Raw genomic sequence first — 15879 nt, forward strand, 5'->3', positions numbered from 1 at the left:
GCCGAGAATACTTTGTTCACCACTTTGTGTTTTGTGAGGGCCAAAATTTGATATATGGAGCATTATTTGGGTGATTCACCAGAATATTGGGGTCCCAGAAATAATGAAGGAACTTTTAGGTTCACCCTCCCCTCTGAACTGCCCTTTTTAGATATTTCTCCGAGGCCAATAAGAAAGGAGCCTTTAAGCTTTAGGTCACGAAAGGATCAGATTTTATTACTTGGGAATTAATTAAATAACAAAGGTAAAACTAATACAAATCAGAGATAAGGAAATAGGAAAATAGAAATACAGATAAATACTCTTAACTCTAAACTTAACCTATGCAATCCCCAGACTGTATCCAATTAAGCTAGTTCAAAGGAATTTAGGGTTTTCTGTAATAACTCATCAAAGCCCAGATAGTTTCTAGATTGGGTGGGTGGTGGTGTGAAAAGGTATTCTCTGCCCTTCCAGGGTTAAGCCCTCACTCAACCTGTTCTCTAGGGTATTGAAAAGGTTTGTGGGTTCTGTTGTCTACTCTCTAGGTATACTTGTTTCAGAAGGATGATCAGTTGAAGTAATCCCACTTTTTTAGATAATAAAGCTTATTAAAACAGATAAAAATAGATAAATTTCCTTCTCTGGACACACTTTTATTGATCAATTACTGTGTGCAAAACACTGGTCAGGAAGCTAGCATTCTCCAACTCCACCTGCTCAGCAGTCAGTATGGACTAAGGTTCATAGGTCATTCAACATAGGGTTTGAAGTGACTACAAAACTCAGCATGATACTACAGCTTAAAGTGGCAGCGTGAAATCCTAATTGAGTCTTGGAGAATAGATTTTGACTCAACATTCGAGACAGTTTTTTCACCATTAGAGCTGTGTCCGGCAAAGGAACACATTCCTCTAGAAATGGAGTTCTCCATCATGTCAAGTGTTCAGTTCAATAAAAGATTGTAAATCTGATGATTCATTGTCATATAAGAGGTAAGACTAGATGACTTCTCATAGTCCCTCCCAACTCTGAAATGCTATAAATGATTAAAATGTAAAAGCAACAGAGGGACTAGTCCCATTATCTACTGCCCTGTTCAGATCACATCTGCAGGGTTGTGTTTAAATCTAGGCCCTACATTTACACTTAGGAATGTTGACATATCTGGAGCATATTTAGAGTATGACAGTTGAGATGGAAGAGAGATTAGCAATACCAGGCCATATCAGGCAAGAAACCAGGGATGGAAGAAAGAAGATTTAGGGAAGGTGTGTGTGATCAGAGTCTTTGAATATCAGGGCAGTCATGAAAAGGAAGAAATACACTTAAACATGCATAGTGTTAAATTATTCGTGGAAGTTACAAAGATAAAGTTTGATTAAGCTTATGTAAGAACTTACTTCTTTCCAATTCCAAATTTATAATCCTATTATTTTTTTGGGGGGGGGTGAGGCAATTGGGGTTAAGTGACTTTCCCAGGGTCACATAACTAGTAAATGTCAAGTATCTGAGGCCGGATTTGAACTCAGGTCCTCCTGATCCAGGGCCAGTGCTCTATCCACTGCACCACCTTGCTGCCCCTTCCTATTAATTACTAATTAGGAATTGTCCAGGTAATGGAATGGGTTGCCTCAGTAGGTAGTGAGTTTTCTAACACTGGAGGTATTCAAGGTGAATCTGGATAACCATTTATTGGATATTTTTAGCTGGGATTCATGCATCCTATGAGGGTGTTTGCTGTGGCTTTGATGGCTCCTAATGTCCTTTACAATTATGCTAGTGATGTCATCGGTTTGAGCAAGAAAGTGAGAGTCTAGCCTGATGTTAATTGCTATGGGGTAAGGGCAGTATGTATGAAAGAAAGCCCCTGACCTCTTAAAGTCAGTACATATAAACAGCAACTTTTTGTAGTTGGGATAGAGGGGCTCATATTTAAAGCAGAAGAAAGCAGGCACTGAAAGCTTTTGAGAGCAGATGAGAAAGCTCGGAGATATCAGAAGTCATCCAGTCCAATCCTCAACTAGGAATTCCCTCCATAGCGTCCTGTGATGAAAGCAGTACTAATCTCTCTCTGGCTCAATCATCTGGTGTCCAAGATGGGCTGGAGGAAAGGAAGGGTGGCCAAGTAGCTGATAGGAAATGATTTCCCGATCCCAATCCCTCACAATAGTGTGGACCCTACAGTTTCTCTGGCCCATCCCTACAAAGAAAAAGAGCATGGTTGCTAAATTTAGGACCAATCAGGAGGAGGGAGGAGGAAACAGGATTTTTTTAAAGTGGTAAATGGTGGTAAGGAAACAAAGTTCCTGCTCTACTATGCTTAAACAAAACAAAATCAGTATGAGGACTGACAGTATGAAGTCACATTTGTATAGTTTTGGGTTTTTTTCTTAGTGGGGCAATGAGGGTCAGGTCACTTGCCCAGGGTCACACAGCTAGTAAGTATCAAGTGTCTGGGGCTGGATTTGAACTCAGGTCCTCCTGAATCCAGGACCAGTACTTTATCCACTGCACCACCTAGCTGCCCCTTGTATAGGGTTTCAAGGTTCACAAAAAGCTTTCTTCAATGCAACCGCATGAGATCATTGAGCTAGAATCGATTCCATAGACCATCTATCTATTCAGCTTCCTTTTACAAGTCTGGCTAGTGAGGTTAAGTGACTTGTTCAGGGTCACATAAGCAGTAAGGGCAGAAACAGGAGGAGAACATGGGTCCTCTGACCCCAGATTTCCTGATGTGATAAAATAATGTCATCACCATCTTACAGGGACCAGAAGAGTGAACGGACTTGCTAGCAGTCACAAAGCTAGTCCAGCCACAGAGTGAGGACTTTCACCCAGGTCTTCTAACTAATAATAAAAATCTCATAATCTTTCTCTTAGAGCACCTCAGTAATCACCAAAGGGCTTTCAGGAGAAAAGTGGGTCAAGTTGGCAAATAGGAGATGGCTGCCTGAAGAAAAAACGAGGGACCCAGAAACATTTTTAAAGGGTTTACCCAGCTAGTTAAGTGACACGAGGTGAGACACAAAAACCCCTGGGGTCGTAGTCACTCTATTCACCATGGCATTTCATGGTGAAATTGCAGGCATTCTCTTTGCACTTTCTCTAGTGCCATCTTGGAAACCAGAATAACAAAAGCCTTATTCCCTCCTCAGGCACCAGCTCTGAGGGAAACAAAACCATGGAGAGAGGTCTCAGCTAGCCCTAAACTTTGGGGAGAGGGCATCCTCTGGCTCAGTCGAGGACCAGAATAGAATGAGCTTTCCCAAAAAGTACCCAGCCCCATCCTTCATAATTATAAACCCCCTCAGATGAGGAAACTGGCTCAGGAGAGTTCCGGAGAGAGGATTCCAAAGCATGTTTGGTTTACCCCAAATCCATTCTTGCCCCTACTATGTGCTACTAACATAAATGTCCAGGTCACTGGGGCTGCTTAGTGCATTGCAATGGAACCTGATTTCAAAAGCTACCTCTGCTACTTAATCCCTTCTCCTTAGGCATCAGCTCCCTTCTCTGGGAGGGAAAAACTGTTTCCTCATCTATAAATAGTTCACATTTCAATAACTCTTTCAAAGCACTTTCCTCACGACTCTCCTTGTGAGGGAGGAAGGTAAATACATGTTTAAAATAAGATTCTCATTGTCTTTTGTTTATAACAAAGTTATTTTTTAAAGAGGAAGAAGAGGACAAATATTCAGCAAAACCATTAACATTAAAAAAAAAACACCCTGATAGCATGCGCAATGTTTCATATCATAATGGACTATCCACCTTTACAACTGGGGGGAAGGGGGAGCTGGGTGTCTTTTTAATGTCTCTAATTTGGGGCCAGGCTTGTTCTTTATACTTTTGGATTGTGGTAAATAAATGGAGAAAAAGGGTGGAGATTTGGCAGGTATTAAAAATGGGTATTAATAAGAGTTTAGTAAAACAATGACCACTGCTTTACTGTGTTTTTTTGTTTGTTTGTTTTTTGTGGGGTTTTTTTGGTGAGGCAATTGGGGTTAAGTGACTTGCCCAGGGTCACACAGCTAGTAAGTGTTAAGTGTCTGAGGCCGGATTTGAACTCAGGTACTCCTGACTCCAGGGCCAGTGCTCTATCCACTGCGCCACCTAGCTGCCCAGACCACTGCTTTACTAAATGCTGTTTAAGGGTCAATGTTCTTCAGCTCTGAATCTCGTCCTATAACTAACTCTTCCTGTGATTGTGCACTATGGATTTGGATCTAGGATGAAGAATGAGGGCTTGGAACAAGCCCAGAGCTTCAAGGATCCCTTTGGGGATTCCATTGGCCCACTTGCTGTCAGAGGGTAGACTCTGACATAACCTAATGAAAACCTGCAGAGAACAGCTCACTGTTACTTCTTTGGCAACAGTGGGCCATGCGTGTTTGGATGAAAGGTGGTTTGTGAGCAAAATAACCCAGGAAAGATGTTTCTTCTTAATTTCCTGATCATGGTACATCTAGGTTATTCAAGTCAAGGATAAGCAGGTGGGTTTGTGTCCACTCTATAGTGATAGCCATTTCCCATCAACTCATGCGTTTCCATCCCCTGACTCTTCTAATTAATTTTGTGACCTTGAACCAGTCACCACTTTTCAGGGCTTCAGTTACCTCTTCTATAAAATGGGATTCATAAAAATGTGCTATGGGGGCAGCTAGGTGGTACAGTGGATAAAGCACTGGCCTTGAATTCAGAAGGACCTGAGTTCAAATCCGACCTCAGACACTTGACACGTACTAGCTGTGTGACCCTGGGCAAGTCACTTAATCCTCGTTGCCCCACAAAAAAACAAACCAAAAAAAAAAAAAATGTGCTATGTCTTTGATGGGATTCAATTAAAAGCATTTATTAAAAATCTACGTGGGGCAGCTAGATGGCGCAGTGGATAGAGCACCGGCCCTGGATTCAGGAGTACCTGAGTTCAAATCCGGCCTCAGACACTTAACACTTACTAGCTGTGTGACCCTGGGCAAGTTACTTAACCCCAATTGCCCCTCAAACAAACAAAAAAACCCAAAAATCTACGTGACAGTTCCTCTGTTTGTCATTGGAGACACAAAGTAAAAACGACATTCCTACCTTCAAGAAGCTTAGTGTACCAGTCTTCTAGGTGGATTCATAAAAGTCAAACAAAAGGTTTGGGGAATTTGGCTTCTATTTAAAATGTGTGGTTGTACTGCCATCTAGTGGGAAGAAGCATGTCATGGTGTTTCTATCTGAGTGACACGGGGGAGGGTTGGGATAGTCACTAGATACCTCATAACTTCCAGCCCTCCATCAGGAACAGTTTTCCTAGTGTTTAATTACTATTTCTTATCTCAGCAAGAATACGGGTTGTGAAAGGGTTCAGGAGTAAAAGTTCTATCCTGGCTTCCTCTTTGTCCCTCAACACCTCCCATTCCATTAAATTACTAAGACCTATTCATTCTTGTGCAATGTCTCTCTCCCAAATCTAAAGCTCATCCCTCCAGTCCTAGCATTCCCTCCGTCTCATTAGGACTACAATAATAAGAATGCACATTCCTTCAGTGCTTTAATGTTCATAAAGTGTTTTCTTCACAGCCACTGCTGAATGCCTAGGTATTCTCTTTTTTTTCCTTTTTTGGTGGGCAATGGGGGTTAAGTGACTTGCCCAGGGTCACACAGCTAGTAAGTGTCAAGTGTCTGAGGCCAGATTTAAACTCAGGTACTCCTGAATCCAGGGTCAGTGCTTTATCCACTGTGCCACCTAGATGCCTCTAGGTATTCTCTTTTTACAGATAAAGTTTTTAAAAGTAAGCTGAGGGGTAGCTAGGTGGAGCAGTAGATAAAGCACGGGCCTTGGATTCAGGAGGACCTGAGTTCAAATCCGGCATCAGATACTTGACATTTGCTAGCTGTGTGACCCTGGGCAAGTCACTTAACCCCCATTGCCCTCCCCCCCCCCCAAAAAAAGTGAGCTGAGTAATTTGCTTAGGGTCATATAGCTAGTAAGTCTCAAAGTCAAGATTCAGCCAAGGTCTTGTAGCTCCAAGACTAGTGTTCTTTATTATATCCATTTTCTAAATAATGATTGAAACAACCTCACTGGTCTTCCTCCTTTTGGTTTCTTCCTCTTCTAATCCGCCAATCTATCTTACCCATGCTTCAAGAGTCATTTTAGAGGGGCAGCTAGGTGGTGAAGTGGATAGAGCACCGGCCCTGGATTCAGGAGGACCTGAGTTCAAATCCGACCTCAGGCACTTTACACTTACTAGCTGTGTGACCCTGGGCAAGTCACTTAACCCTTATTGCCCCACAAAAATTAAAAAATTTAAAATTAAAGAGTCATTTTTCAGAACAGCAGATCATGCTTTTTCCTTGCTCAAAGTAGATCATCATTGCCCACAAATAGGCATAATATAAATGTAAATAATGATGGCTCGTATGGTGTTTTGTGGTTTATAAAGTATCTACCTTAATGGTTATACCAAGTCAAGTTTCTATTGTGCTCTATAATTGACAAATTTTTGCTTTACCTAAAACTGTCCTGTGTGATAAGTTGCGAAAGTAGGATACTCTCCATTTTACAGAGGAAGAAACTAAGGCTCTGAGATCTAGAGTGATTTGATTTAGGTCATAGAGCTGGTAAGTCTCAAAGCTGGCACCAAAGCTATTGGCTCCAATACTTGCTTTCCAGGGGGCAGCTAGGTGGCACAGTGGATAAGGCACTGGCCCTGGATTCAGGAGGACCTGAGTTCAAGTCTGGTCTCAGACACTTGACACTTACTAACTGTGTGACCCTGGGCAAGTCACTTAACCCTCATTGCCCTGCAAAAACAAACAAACAAACGAAAAAAGACTTGTTTTCCAAGTTCCTCAGCCTGGCGGGTATTCACAACCCTCCACGATCTACCTTTCCTGCCTTATCTCCCACTGGTTCTCTTTATTAACTTTCTGCTTGACTTAAACCGTATTCACCATTCCCCAAATATTCTCTGAGCTTTCCCACCCCAGTGGCTTTGTGCAGAACATCTTCTCCCTCCTCTCCTATGGAAATCATAACCTGCCTTCAAGGCCTAGCTTAAAATGCATGTTTTCAGGAAAGACTTCCCTTACCCAACCAGCAAAAAGTAACCCATGAACTCTTGTAGCTCTTAGCCATCAGTAAACAGGGCATTTATTAAGTGGTTACTATATGCAAGGTGCTGGAGATACAAATAAAAAGATAGTTCCTTCCCTCAATGAGCTTATATTTGATGGGGAGACAATCTGGTCTTATGTGGTATGTAAAACTTATTACAAGAGTTATAGGATCCATGATGAAGCATGTCATCCACTTTGTTGGGGGTTTTTTGTTGTTTTTTGGTGGGGTAATGAGGGTTAAGTGACTTGCCTAGGGTCACACAGCTAGTGAATGTCAAGTGTCTGAGACTGAATTTGAAGTCAGGTCCTCCTGAATCCAGGACCAGTGCTTTATCCACTGTGCCACCTAGCTGCCCCATGTCATCTACTTTGTGACAGAGGTGATGGACCCAGGGTACAGATCAAGACATTTTAAAAAATATGACTGAGGTAGGAATTTGTTTTGCTTAACTATGCACGTTTATTACAAGTGGCTCTACACATACAAACATACCCCAAGGGGTGAAGTCAGTGAAAGGGAGAAAAAAGACTTTTGTTCAATGAAAAAAAAATGTTTAAAGAAATATAAGAGATGAACAAAATAAATACAAAGGGTGGGATTCACAACTGGGGATTCAGGAAAGTTCCCTTAAGGATGTGGATGATTGAGCTGAGCCTTGAAGAGTTCCTAAGAGTTCCAAGTCCTGGGAGTAGCCATGAATACAAATTGTGACGGTGAGCTAAATAAACTCTGTGACCATGGCCTTTGCACTGATATCTTAAGGAACATCTGAATTTCCTACTGGATAGAAATCCCTGCTGATTTTTGGATATAAGATCAGAATCATGTTCCCTTACATTTCCCTAAGTTTTCCCACTACATTTCTAGCAGCTGCCAGGACTAAAACTTCCTCCTTTACCTGACAGAACTGCTAAGAGCAGGGCAGCTAGATGGTACAGTGGGTAGATCACTGGCTCTGGAATCAAGAGGACCTGAGTTCAAATCTCACCTCACACACTTAGTAGCTGTGTGACCCTGGACAAGTCACTTAACCCTAATTGCCTCCAACATCTGGGGCCATCTCGTTTTCCTGATGCCATTGGACCCAGATGGCTCTGGAAGAGAGAGGCTGGTAACTTTGCACAGCCCTTCCTCACTTAAATCCAATTCATTGCATCACCTCCTAATGTCACAGTCCATTCAAAAATGAAGGACAAACAACAGCTAAGAGCATTTCTGTAAATGCAAAGTCTCCAGTTAAATAAACCTGCTAGGGGCAGCTAGGTGTTGCAGTGGATAGAGCACCGGCCCTGGAGTCAGGAGGACCTGAGTTCAAATCCAACCTCAGACATTTATCACTTACTAGCTGTGTGACCCTGGGCAAGTCACAACCCCAAATGCCTCACCAAAAAAAAAAAAATACTTCTCAAGACCATAGATCATAGATTGAGATCTGGAAGGGACCTTGGAGGCCATGTAATAAATAAACCTGCTAACTTCCCCATGTTGCTAGGTCAGTTTAGTATTCACCTTGCACATAGCTTCATCCAGCTCATTGCCCCTGCTTCTACTGGTCCACTTTCAAAATTCTTGGGGACTTCCTTTCTTTCTTTCTTTTCTTTTTTTTTTTTTGCTGGGCAATGGGGGTTAAGTGACGTGCCCAGGGTCACACAGCTAGTGAGTGTCAAGTGTCTGAGGCAGGATTTGAACTCAGGTCCTCCTGAATCCAAGGCCTGTGCTTTATCCACTGCGCCACCTAGCTGCCCCTACTTCCCTTTTTTATATATGATTTCAGGCTGATTATATCATGTGTCACTGGCCCATCCCTAGCTAAGCCCCCATTCCCAAGTCAGCCTCCAACATGTTATAGTGGAAAGAGTACTAGATTGGGAGTCTGAGGACCTAGGTTTAAACCTACATGTGCTACTTACTATTTCACCAAAGTTTTTCTTAAGTATGCTAGTGATCCGAAGCTCCTGATCTCAGGGGACACTTTCAATCAATGCACATTGTTTAAGCACCTACTATGTGCTACATTGTGCCTCAGGAACTTCATCACTGGGAAATCTTATCATCCTGCAAGATCAAATCAGCCTCAGGACTTGAGTTTCATCACTGCCCTCTACCCTCTGGTTGGAAGTCAGAGCCATAAGCTCCCAAATTTCCAGTTAAGGAGGGGGCCCAGGACAATCATCTCATCATTTCCCCTTAACTGCACTGCTTTGGGATTTCTTCATGCCCCCACGATGAGTACCTTCTCCTCCCACCCCCTTGACTTCTCAGCTTCCTTTCATGTACTATCTTTCCCCATTAGATTGTAAGCTCCTTGAGGGCATGGCCGTCTTTTTTGTTTTATTTTGTTTTTTGGTCTTTGTATTTCCAGTGCTTAGCACAGTGCCTGGCACATAGCAGGTGATTAATAAATATTTATTAATTGATGACAAATTGTGCTAAATGCTGGCACTACAAATACAAAAGTGACACTAGTCACAACATCAAGGAGCTATCAGTGGATACAAGTAAATACAGGACATACCATGAAGTAATTTGGTGGGGGAACACTAACAATGAGGGATCAAAGAAACCTCTCTGGAAGGATGTAGCACAAACTATGAAGAGAAGGAGGACTTCCAAGAAGCACAGATGAGGAAGGAGAGTGTTCCAGGCACAGATGTAGCCCAGGAGAAGGCACTGGGGTGATTGATGGAAGGTTGTGTCAGCAAGGAGACCCATTTGACTGAAATGCAGAGTGAATAAAGGAAAGTAATTTGTAACCAACCTAGAAAGATGGCCTGGAGATAGATTGTGTAGAGCATTCAATGACAAACAGAGGGGTTTGCATTTTATCCTAGAAGGAATAAGAAGTCACAAAAATTCCTTGAGTAGGGCAGTGACATGGCTATTCCTGAACTTTAGGAAGATCACTTTGGTAGCTTTGTGGAAGAGAGATTGGCAAGGGGAGAGGAAAGATGCAGAGACACAATAAGAGGCTATTAGCATAGTCCAAGTGATGAAGAAAGAATATCCCTACTAAGACCGTTGTGGTGAGAGGTGACTGACTTTTGAGCTCTTTTGTTGTTCAATTCTTTTCAGTCATGCCCGAGTCTTCATGATGCCATTAGAGGTTTTCTTGGCAAAGATGCTAGAGTAGTTTGCCATTCCCTTCTCCAACTTATTTTACAGATGAGGAAACTGAGGCAAGCAAGGTTAAGTGACTTGCCCAGGATCATACTGGTGTCTGATGCCAGATCTGAACCCAGGTTTTCCTCACTCTAGGCCTGGCACTCTATCCACTGTGCCACCCAGCTGCCAAAGCACTGTAATGAGGATATGAATAAAAAGAGAAACAAGTCTTATTCTCTGAACTTTATTGGTATTTATTAATTTTATGGATTTACCAGTGATTGGATGAGATACTTTTTTTTTAGGGCAATGAGGGTTAAGTGACTTGTCCAGGATCACAACAGCTAGTCAAGTGTCTGAGGTTCAATTTGAACTCAGGTCCTCCTGAATCCAGGGCCAGTGCTTTATCCACTGCACTACCTAGCTGTCCCCTTATCCACTGTGCCACCTAGCTACCCCCAACAAGCCTTATTCTTAAGGAGCTCACACACTAATTGGGAGAGGCAACACATGATAAAAAGTTCAGCTGTAGGGCAGATGGAAGGGTCTGGAAGTTGTGATAAAATGATGGAATTTGGCAGATGCCCAGGGGTCCCACCTGAATGATCTAGTACTGTTTGGGAAACTGGCTAAGTACCTACTTGGGATGATTGGATATGGGCCACACCTGGCCTGCCTTGAGTGAGGTATGCTGCTGATGTCAGCAGGGGAACCACTCTCATATCCAGCTTGAAGGACCTCCCTTTTGGGGGAGGGAGAGAAAAAAGTAGAAAAAAGGGAATGCTTGCTGCCGGAAGCAGATTGCTGAGAAGCTGCACAGCTGTTTCCTATTGAAACTACGGACCCCAGGTGGTGAGTTAATAAAATAAAAAACTAGTCCAGCTCTTTGAATTAGCTAAGCTGGAAGCAAGTTTGGGGATTATGTCAGTCTTTGCTAGAGCCAGGGAGCTTATCCATTTTCCTCTTTCCCTATTCCCTTGTCATTGGCTTTATTAATTTCACCTTTGCTGTGTATTTTATTCCTATTAATAAAACCTGATTTGTTTGTGGAAAAGAGGCTGTTAATCTCCTTTCTTATTGGCCTGGAAGAAATAACTAAAAAAAAGCAGTTTGGAGGGTAGGAAACTTTGGACCTAGAGGTCCCTCATTATTTTCTGAACCTCAATATTATGGAGAGCCACCCAATTAACTCTCCCCATATTAAACTTGGTCCCTACAAAGTCCTAAAGGTGTAATGGCAGAACATTTGGCAAAGCCCAGAGGTTCTTTAGATACCTTAAGTAGGTGCTAATAACAGCTTTGGGCTCTGCATGTAGAGACAGCACCTCCAGGTGGTCCTATGAGTAGAAACGGAGGTCCTATGAGTAGTTAATGCAGCTGCTCTGACATTCTATATTCTATGTACTGAAGTTTGGTTTTGGGGCTGTCGTCAGTGAGTAACCTTGCCCTGTGCCAGCAGAGTTCAGTGTGAACTTTATTCTTCCAGAATCTGGCTTTGGATGCCTTTCATGGGGGACCCTGATCAAACATTGCACCTTTGTGTTTAAAGGTGGATGCCAAAACAATCAGCCATGACTTTCTGCAGGGAAGTGGTGCAAATATCCATTATCTCTCTCTCCCCCCCCCACACACACACATACACACATATTATTTGTTATATTCTGCTGAAGTTTGGCCATAAAATAGTAAGATTTCAAGCTGGAAAGGGTGTTAGAAATAATTTAATTCAACTTCATCATTTTATTTATTTATTTATTTTTGCAATCAACTCCATCATTTTGCAGATGAAGAAACCAAGGTCTGGAGTAGTGATACTTACCCACTCCACGAAGCTTTTCCTGATAGATTGAAGATAGAGTTCAATGATCCATTCATTTGTGTCCCCCAAAGTCTGGTCCTTTGTAGTACTTTTTCAAAATTAAATTTTATTTTAAAATGCATTTTTGTGTGTGTGTGAAGCAATTGGGGTTAAGTGACTTGCCCAGGGTCACACAGCTAGTAAGTGTCAAGTATCTGACGCTGGATTTGAATTCAGGTCCTCCTGAATCCAGGGCCGGTGCTTTATCCACTGCCACCTAGCTGCTCCCCTAAAATGTATTTCTAACAACATAAGCAAGTTTTACTCTTCTAGTCCCCACCTCTCTGCAAAGAGGATTCTTCTCCCTCTGCTTCTCTTCTCCCTCCCTCTTTCCCTTTTCCTCTTGTCCTTCTGACAAAACTGAATTATTTCTTTCAAATACTTTCTGTATTAATTGGGTAAACATTTTATGCTTTTCTTAATTTTTAAAAACAGGTGATTTGAACTAGAATCAGAGAATGTCAGAATTAGAAGAGATCTCAGAATAAAGAATTGGAAAGAACCTTGGAGAACTAACCTAGTCCCACCCACTCATTTTGTAAATGAGGAAACTGAAGTTCCTAAAGGAGCAGTGATTTTGCCTAGGGTTTCACAGTGAGTTAAGGTCAGAAAACTATTTGTGGGACGGATCAATTGTTGTTGATCCTTCATTCTTGAAGAGTACCATGACTTCAGGGTGATGCCATGTGGTGAACTGGATTTAAGTGAAGGAGGGCTGTGCAAAGTCACTAACCTCATTCCCTCCTGGGTCCTGTGGTAAGACATACATCAGGAGGACTGGAGATGGCCCTGAATGTTTAAGGCAATTGGGGTTAAGTGACTTGCCCAAGGTCACACAGCTAGTAAGTGTATGAGATGAGATTTGAACTCAGGTCTTCCCAACTTCAGGGCCAGTGCTCTATCCACTTGCCACCTAGCTGCCACTGGGATAGATGGATGAATAAAGGAAATGTGGAATCTACAGGTCTCTGTGTCTTTTTATGCATGATATAACCAATGGAAGCTTAATCATTATGCAAGTAAATGTATATGCCCTGACCCTTTTCTTGCCATCTTCAGGCCCTTAAATCCTGTAGCTGCACTCCCACGGGGAGGCAGAGAACGGGGTTCACATCCTGCCTCTCATGCTTAGTACCTGTGTGACTTTGGGTAGGTGCTTTAACCTGCCTTGGCCTCGGTTTCCTCAAGGGTAAGATGAAGAGTTTGGAAGAGGTGTTTCCAGAAATTTCCCACAATCTCCAACATCTTAAAGCAACTGCTGAGTCATTTAGAGGACAATGGATTTGGATCCAGGAAATCTGGGTTCGAGTTGACTTGCTCAATGAGTCTATTAACCTCCCTTAGCTGAAGGGGTAGTAATAATACCTTAAGATTACAGTGAGGATCCAAAGAGATAACGTATGTAAGGCGCTCTGCAAAGAAGAAAAGCCCTATAGAAGTGTCAGCCCTCTTTGGGAGATCTTTCTCTTCCCAACATAATTGCACCCGACCAAGCCTGTTTTTCCTCCATCATTATTACCAAGCACCTCAATAACTCACTTCCCAGAACTGCATCCTGGGCGTTCATTTCCGCTCTACTTTGAATTTTGAGTTTGCTGCGCCCTCCCGTTTGCTTATTTCTTTTTTTGTTTCTCAGCTCCCTGGTCGAGGACTGCGTCGGTGCACCGCGCTAGCGTCAGAAGTGACGTCATGGCGCGCCGGGGCCGCGGGGCGGAGAAGGGAACCCCGCTCGGGGAGGGGGGGCAAGGGAAGAGGGAGGGGCGGACGGAGAAGAAGGGGCGGACTCCGAGCGGCAGCGACGCAAGATGGCGGCGACCACGGGCTCGGGTGAGCTGGGGCGCCGGGGCCCGGCCCAGCTGCTGAGAACGAGGGGATCGGCCCGGACGGGCCCTGAGCCGCGGGGAACCCGGCGGCCTCCCGGTGCCGAGGCTTGGGGGAGGCTGGAGCCCGGCTCGGGGACCCGAGCAGCCATGGGGCCGGAGGCTGAGGCGGCGCCCGGGCGCCGGGGCCTCGGCTTTGGTTCCTCGGGCCCCTCTGCCCCGCGGGGTTCGGCGGGCCGCCCACGCTCCGGGCCGCAGAGCCGGGGGCTGCCCTCAGGCCCTGGGCGCGGTGGGTGTGTCGGCCCCAGCGGTGGCAGCTGCGTGGAGGCGGGGGCCGGAAGCAAGGGGCTGGGGCGCGGAGAGGCCGCGGGACTGAGGAGGGGATGGGGGGGTGGGGAGGGAAGATGGGCCAGGGGGCTGCAAGGGGCTGGGGGACGGAGAGCTGGGGCCGGTGTGTTGGGAGGCACTGTCCAGGGCTCTACTGGGGAGAGGAAATGTGGAGGGGGGCGGAGACCGTGCAGGGGTCGGTATCTTGAGGGGGGGACGGTTATTGGGGTTTGTGTTTGGGGGAAGGAGCCGCGCAAAGGTCTGTGTCTGGGAACCTGCTTTTGGGGGGTACTATGCAGGGTTCTGTGCGGTTTGGGGGCGCTTTTTAGTGGTGTATGTGTTTGGGGACCAACCTTGCAAAAATCGGGGGGGGGGCGCTATGTAGAGTTCTGTTTAGAAGGAACCTTTTCGAGATTTGTGTGTTTGACCGGGGAGGGGGAGGCTGGCGTGCAGAGGTCTCTGTTTGGGGAGGGGGAAGTATGCATGGGGTTTGTGTGTTGGGGGAAAGGGAGGAACCACGGAAGGATCTGTTAGGGGTGCAGTGATACAAAGGTAGGCTAGGGGAGGATTTGGTTTCTGAGAAATGGTATGGGAGCAGGTTAGTCCTCCCACTAGGAGCCTTCTGGGAGTTTGATGTTAGGACCAGATTTGGAAGAGATGGGGTTGCTGGAAATTTCTGGGGAAGAAAGGAAGTAATTTAATTCAAAAGACATTTATTAAGCACTGGCTTGCAAGGCGCTATATTTCTTGCCTTTGTATCTCATGATACAAAGCTTGGAAACTCCTCAAGAGACTTATATTGAGGAAAAAGAGACATTGACTCCAGAGGTAATCAGGGGAGACTTCCACAGGTGGCACCTGAATTGAACCTTGAAGGAAAATAGGGGTTCCAAAAGGTGAGATGGAAGGTGGAAGTGATGAAGCAAGAGACATTAGTGTTCTGCTCTCTATATAAGAGATACTGTCTTTCCCTTTTCAAACATTATTTGTGCCCCTAAAACATATTTCTGTTACCATTCATGCTGTTATGAACGGGGGAGAAATTGATAATAGAACATAGTTTGGTAGTGTGCTTTATAGTTTACAAAGCACTTTCTTTTCAAGGCCTTTGTGAGATGAGTAATAACAGCTGAGATTTGTAAAGTACTTTGCTTTAATCATTTCATTAATCATTTGATTTTCACAACTTCCAGATGAGGTCAGTAGGACAGATGGCTTCATCTTAGAGATGAGAAAAATGAACCTCAGAAATGTCAAGTGTCTTGCCTAGGGAAACATCATTATTAAGCCTGGAACTTGAATCTTTCTCCTCCTCTTCCAGTGACTGTCCATGTTAGATATAACTGAACTGCCAGAGCTGCTTTTGATTGATTTGATGAGTAGAATTTGACTTCTGAAAGTCTGTTTTATCTTAGAGATAGGATAGAGAAGATCTTGTGCTGGTTGCAACTTTAATAATACTGTTAACATACAAAGCTCCTACAACAGGCACTCTTAGAAGAGAAAGGCTGAGTCAGGCCAAACTGCTGTATGAAACTTTAAACTAGAATAACCTCTCTGCCAGGTTGCTCTGAATTGTAGTGTATTATTTTGAACCCACTAGCTGTTGGTTTCATAGCATGACAACTCTGCCCTGTTGATAGTTTCTTATAATTCTGTCTTCATGCATTTATTTT

The 15879-nt window shown here is 44.0% G+C and overlaps 1 protein-coding gene across 2 annotated transcripts in view; it reads left to right on the forward strand.

The window, feature by feature from the left end:
- The first annotated feature begins 13797 nt into the window (after positions 1 to 13797).
- Positions 13798 to 15879, forward strand: part of LOC122740658 (ubiquitin-conjugating enzyme E2 variant 1) — a 30077-nt gene continuing 27995 nt past the window's right edge. For both annotated transcript variants that reach the window (XM_043983141.1, XM_043983143.1), the window contains exon 1: positions 13798 to 13883. In XM_043983141.1, the coding sequence (XP_043839076.1) occupies positions 13862 to 13883 (22 nt within the window). In that variant the 5' untranslated portion in view covers positions 13798 to 13861. The remainder of the gene's footprint in view (positions 13884 to 15879) is intronic.

This window comes from Dromiciops gliroides, chromosome 2 (assembly GCF_019393635.1).
Source record: "Dromiciops gliroides isolate mDroGli1 chromosome 2, mDroGli1.pri, whole genome shotgun sequence".
NCBI lineage: Eukaryota > Metazoa > Chordata > Mammalia > Microbiotheria > Microbiotheriidae > Dromiciops > Dromiciops gliroides.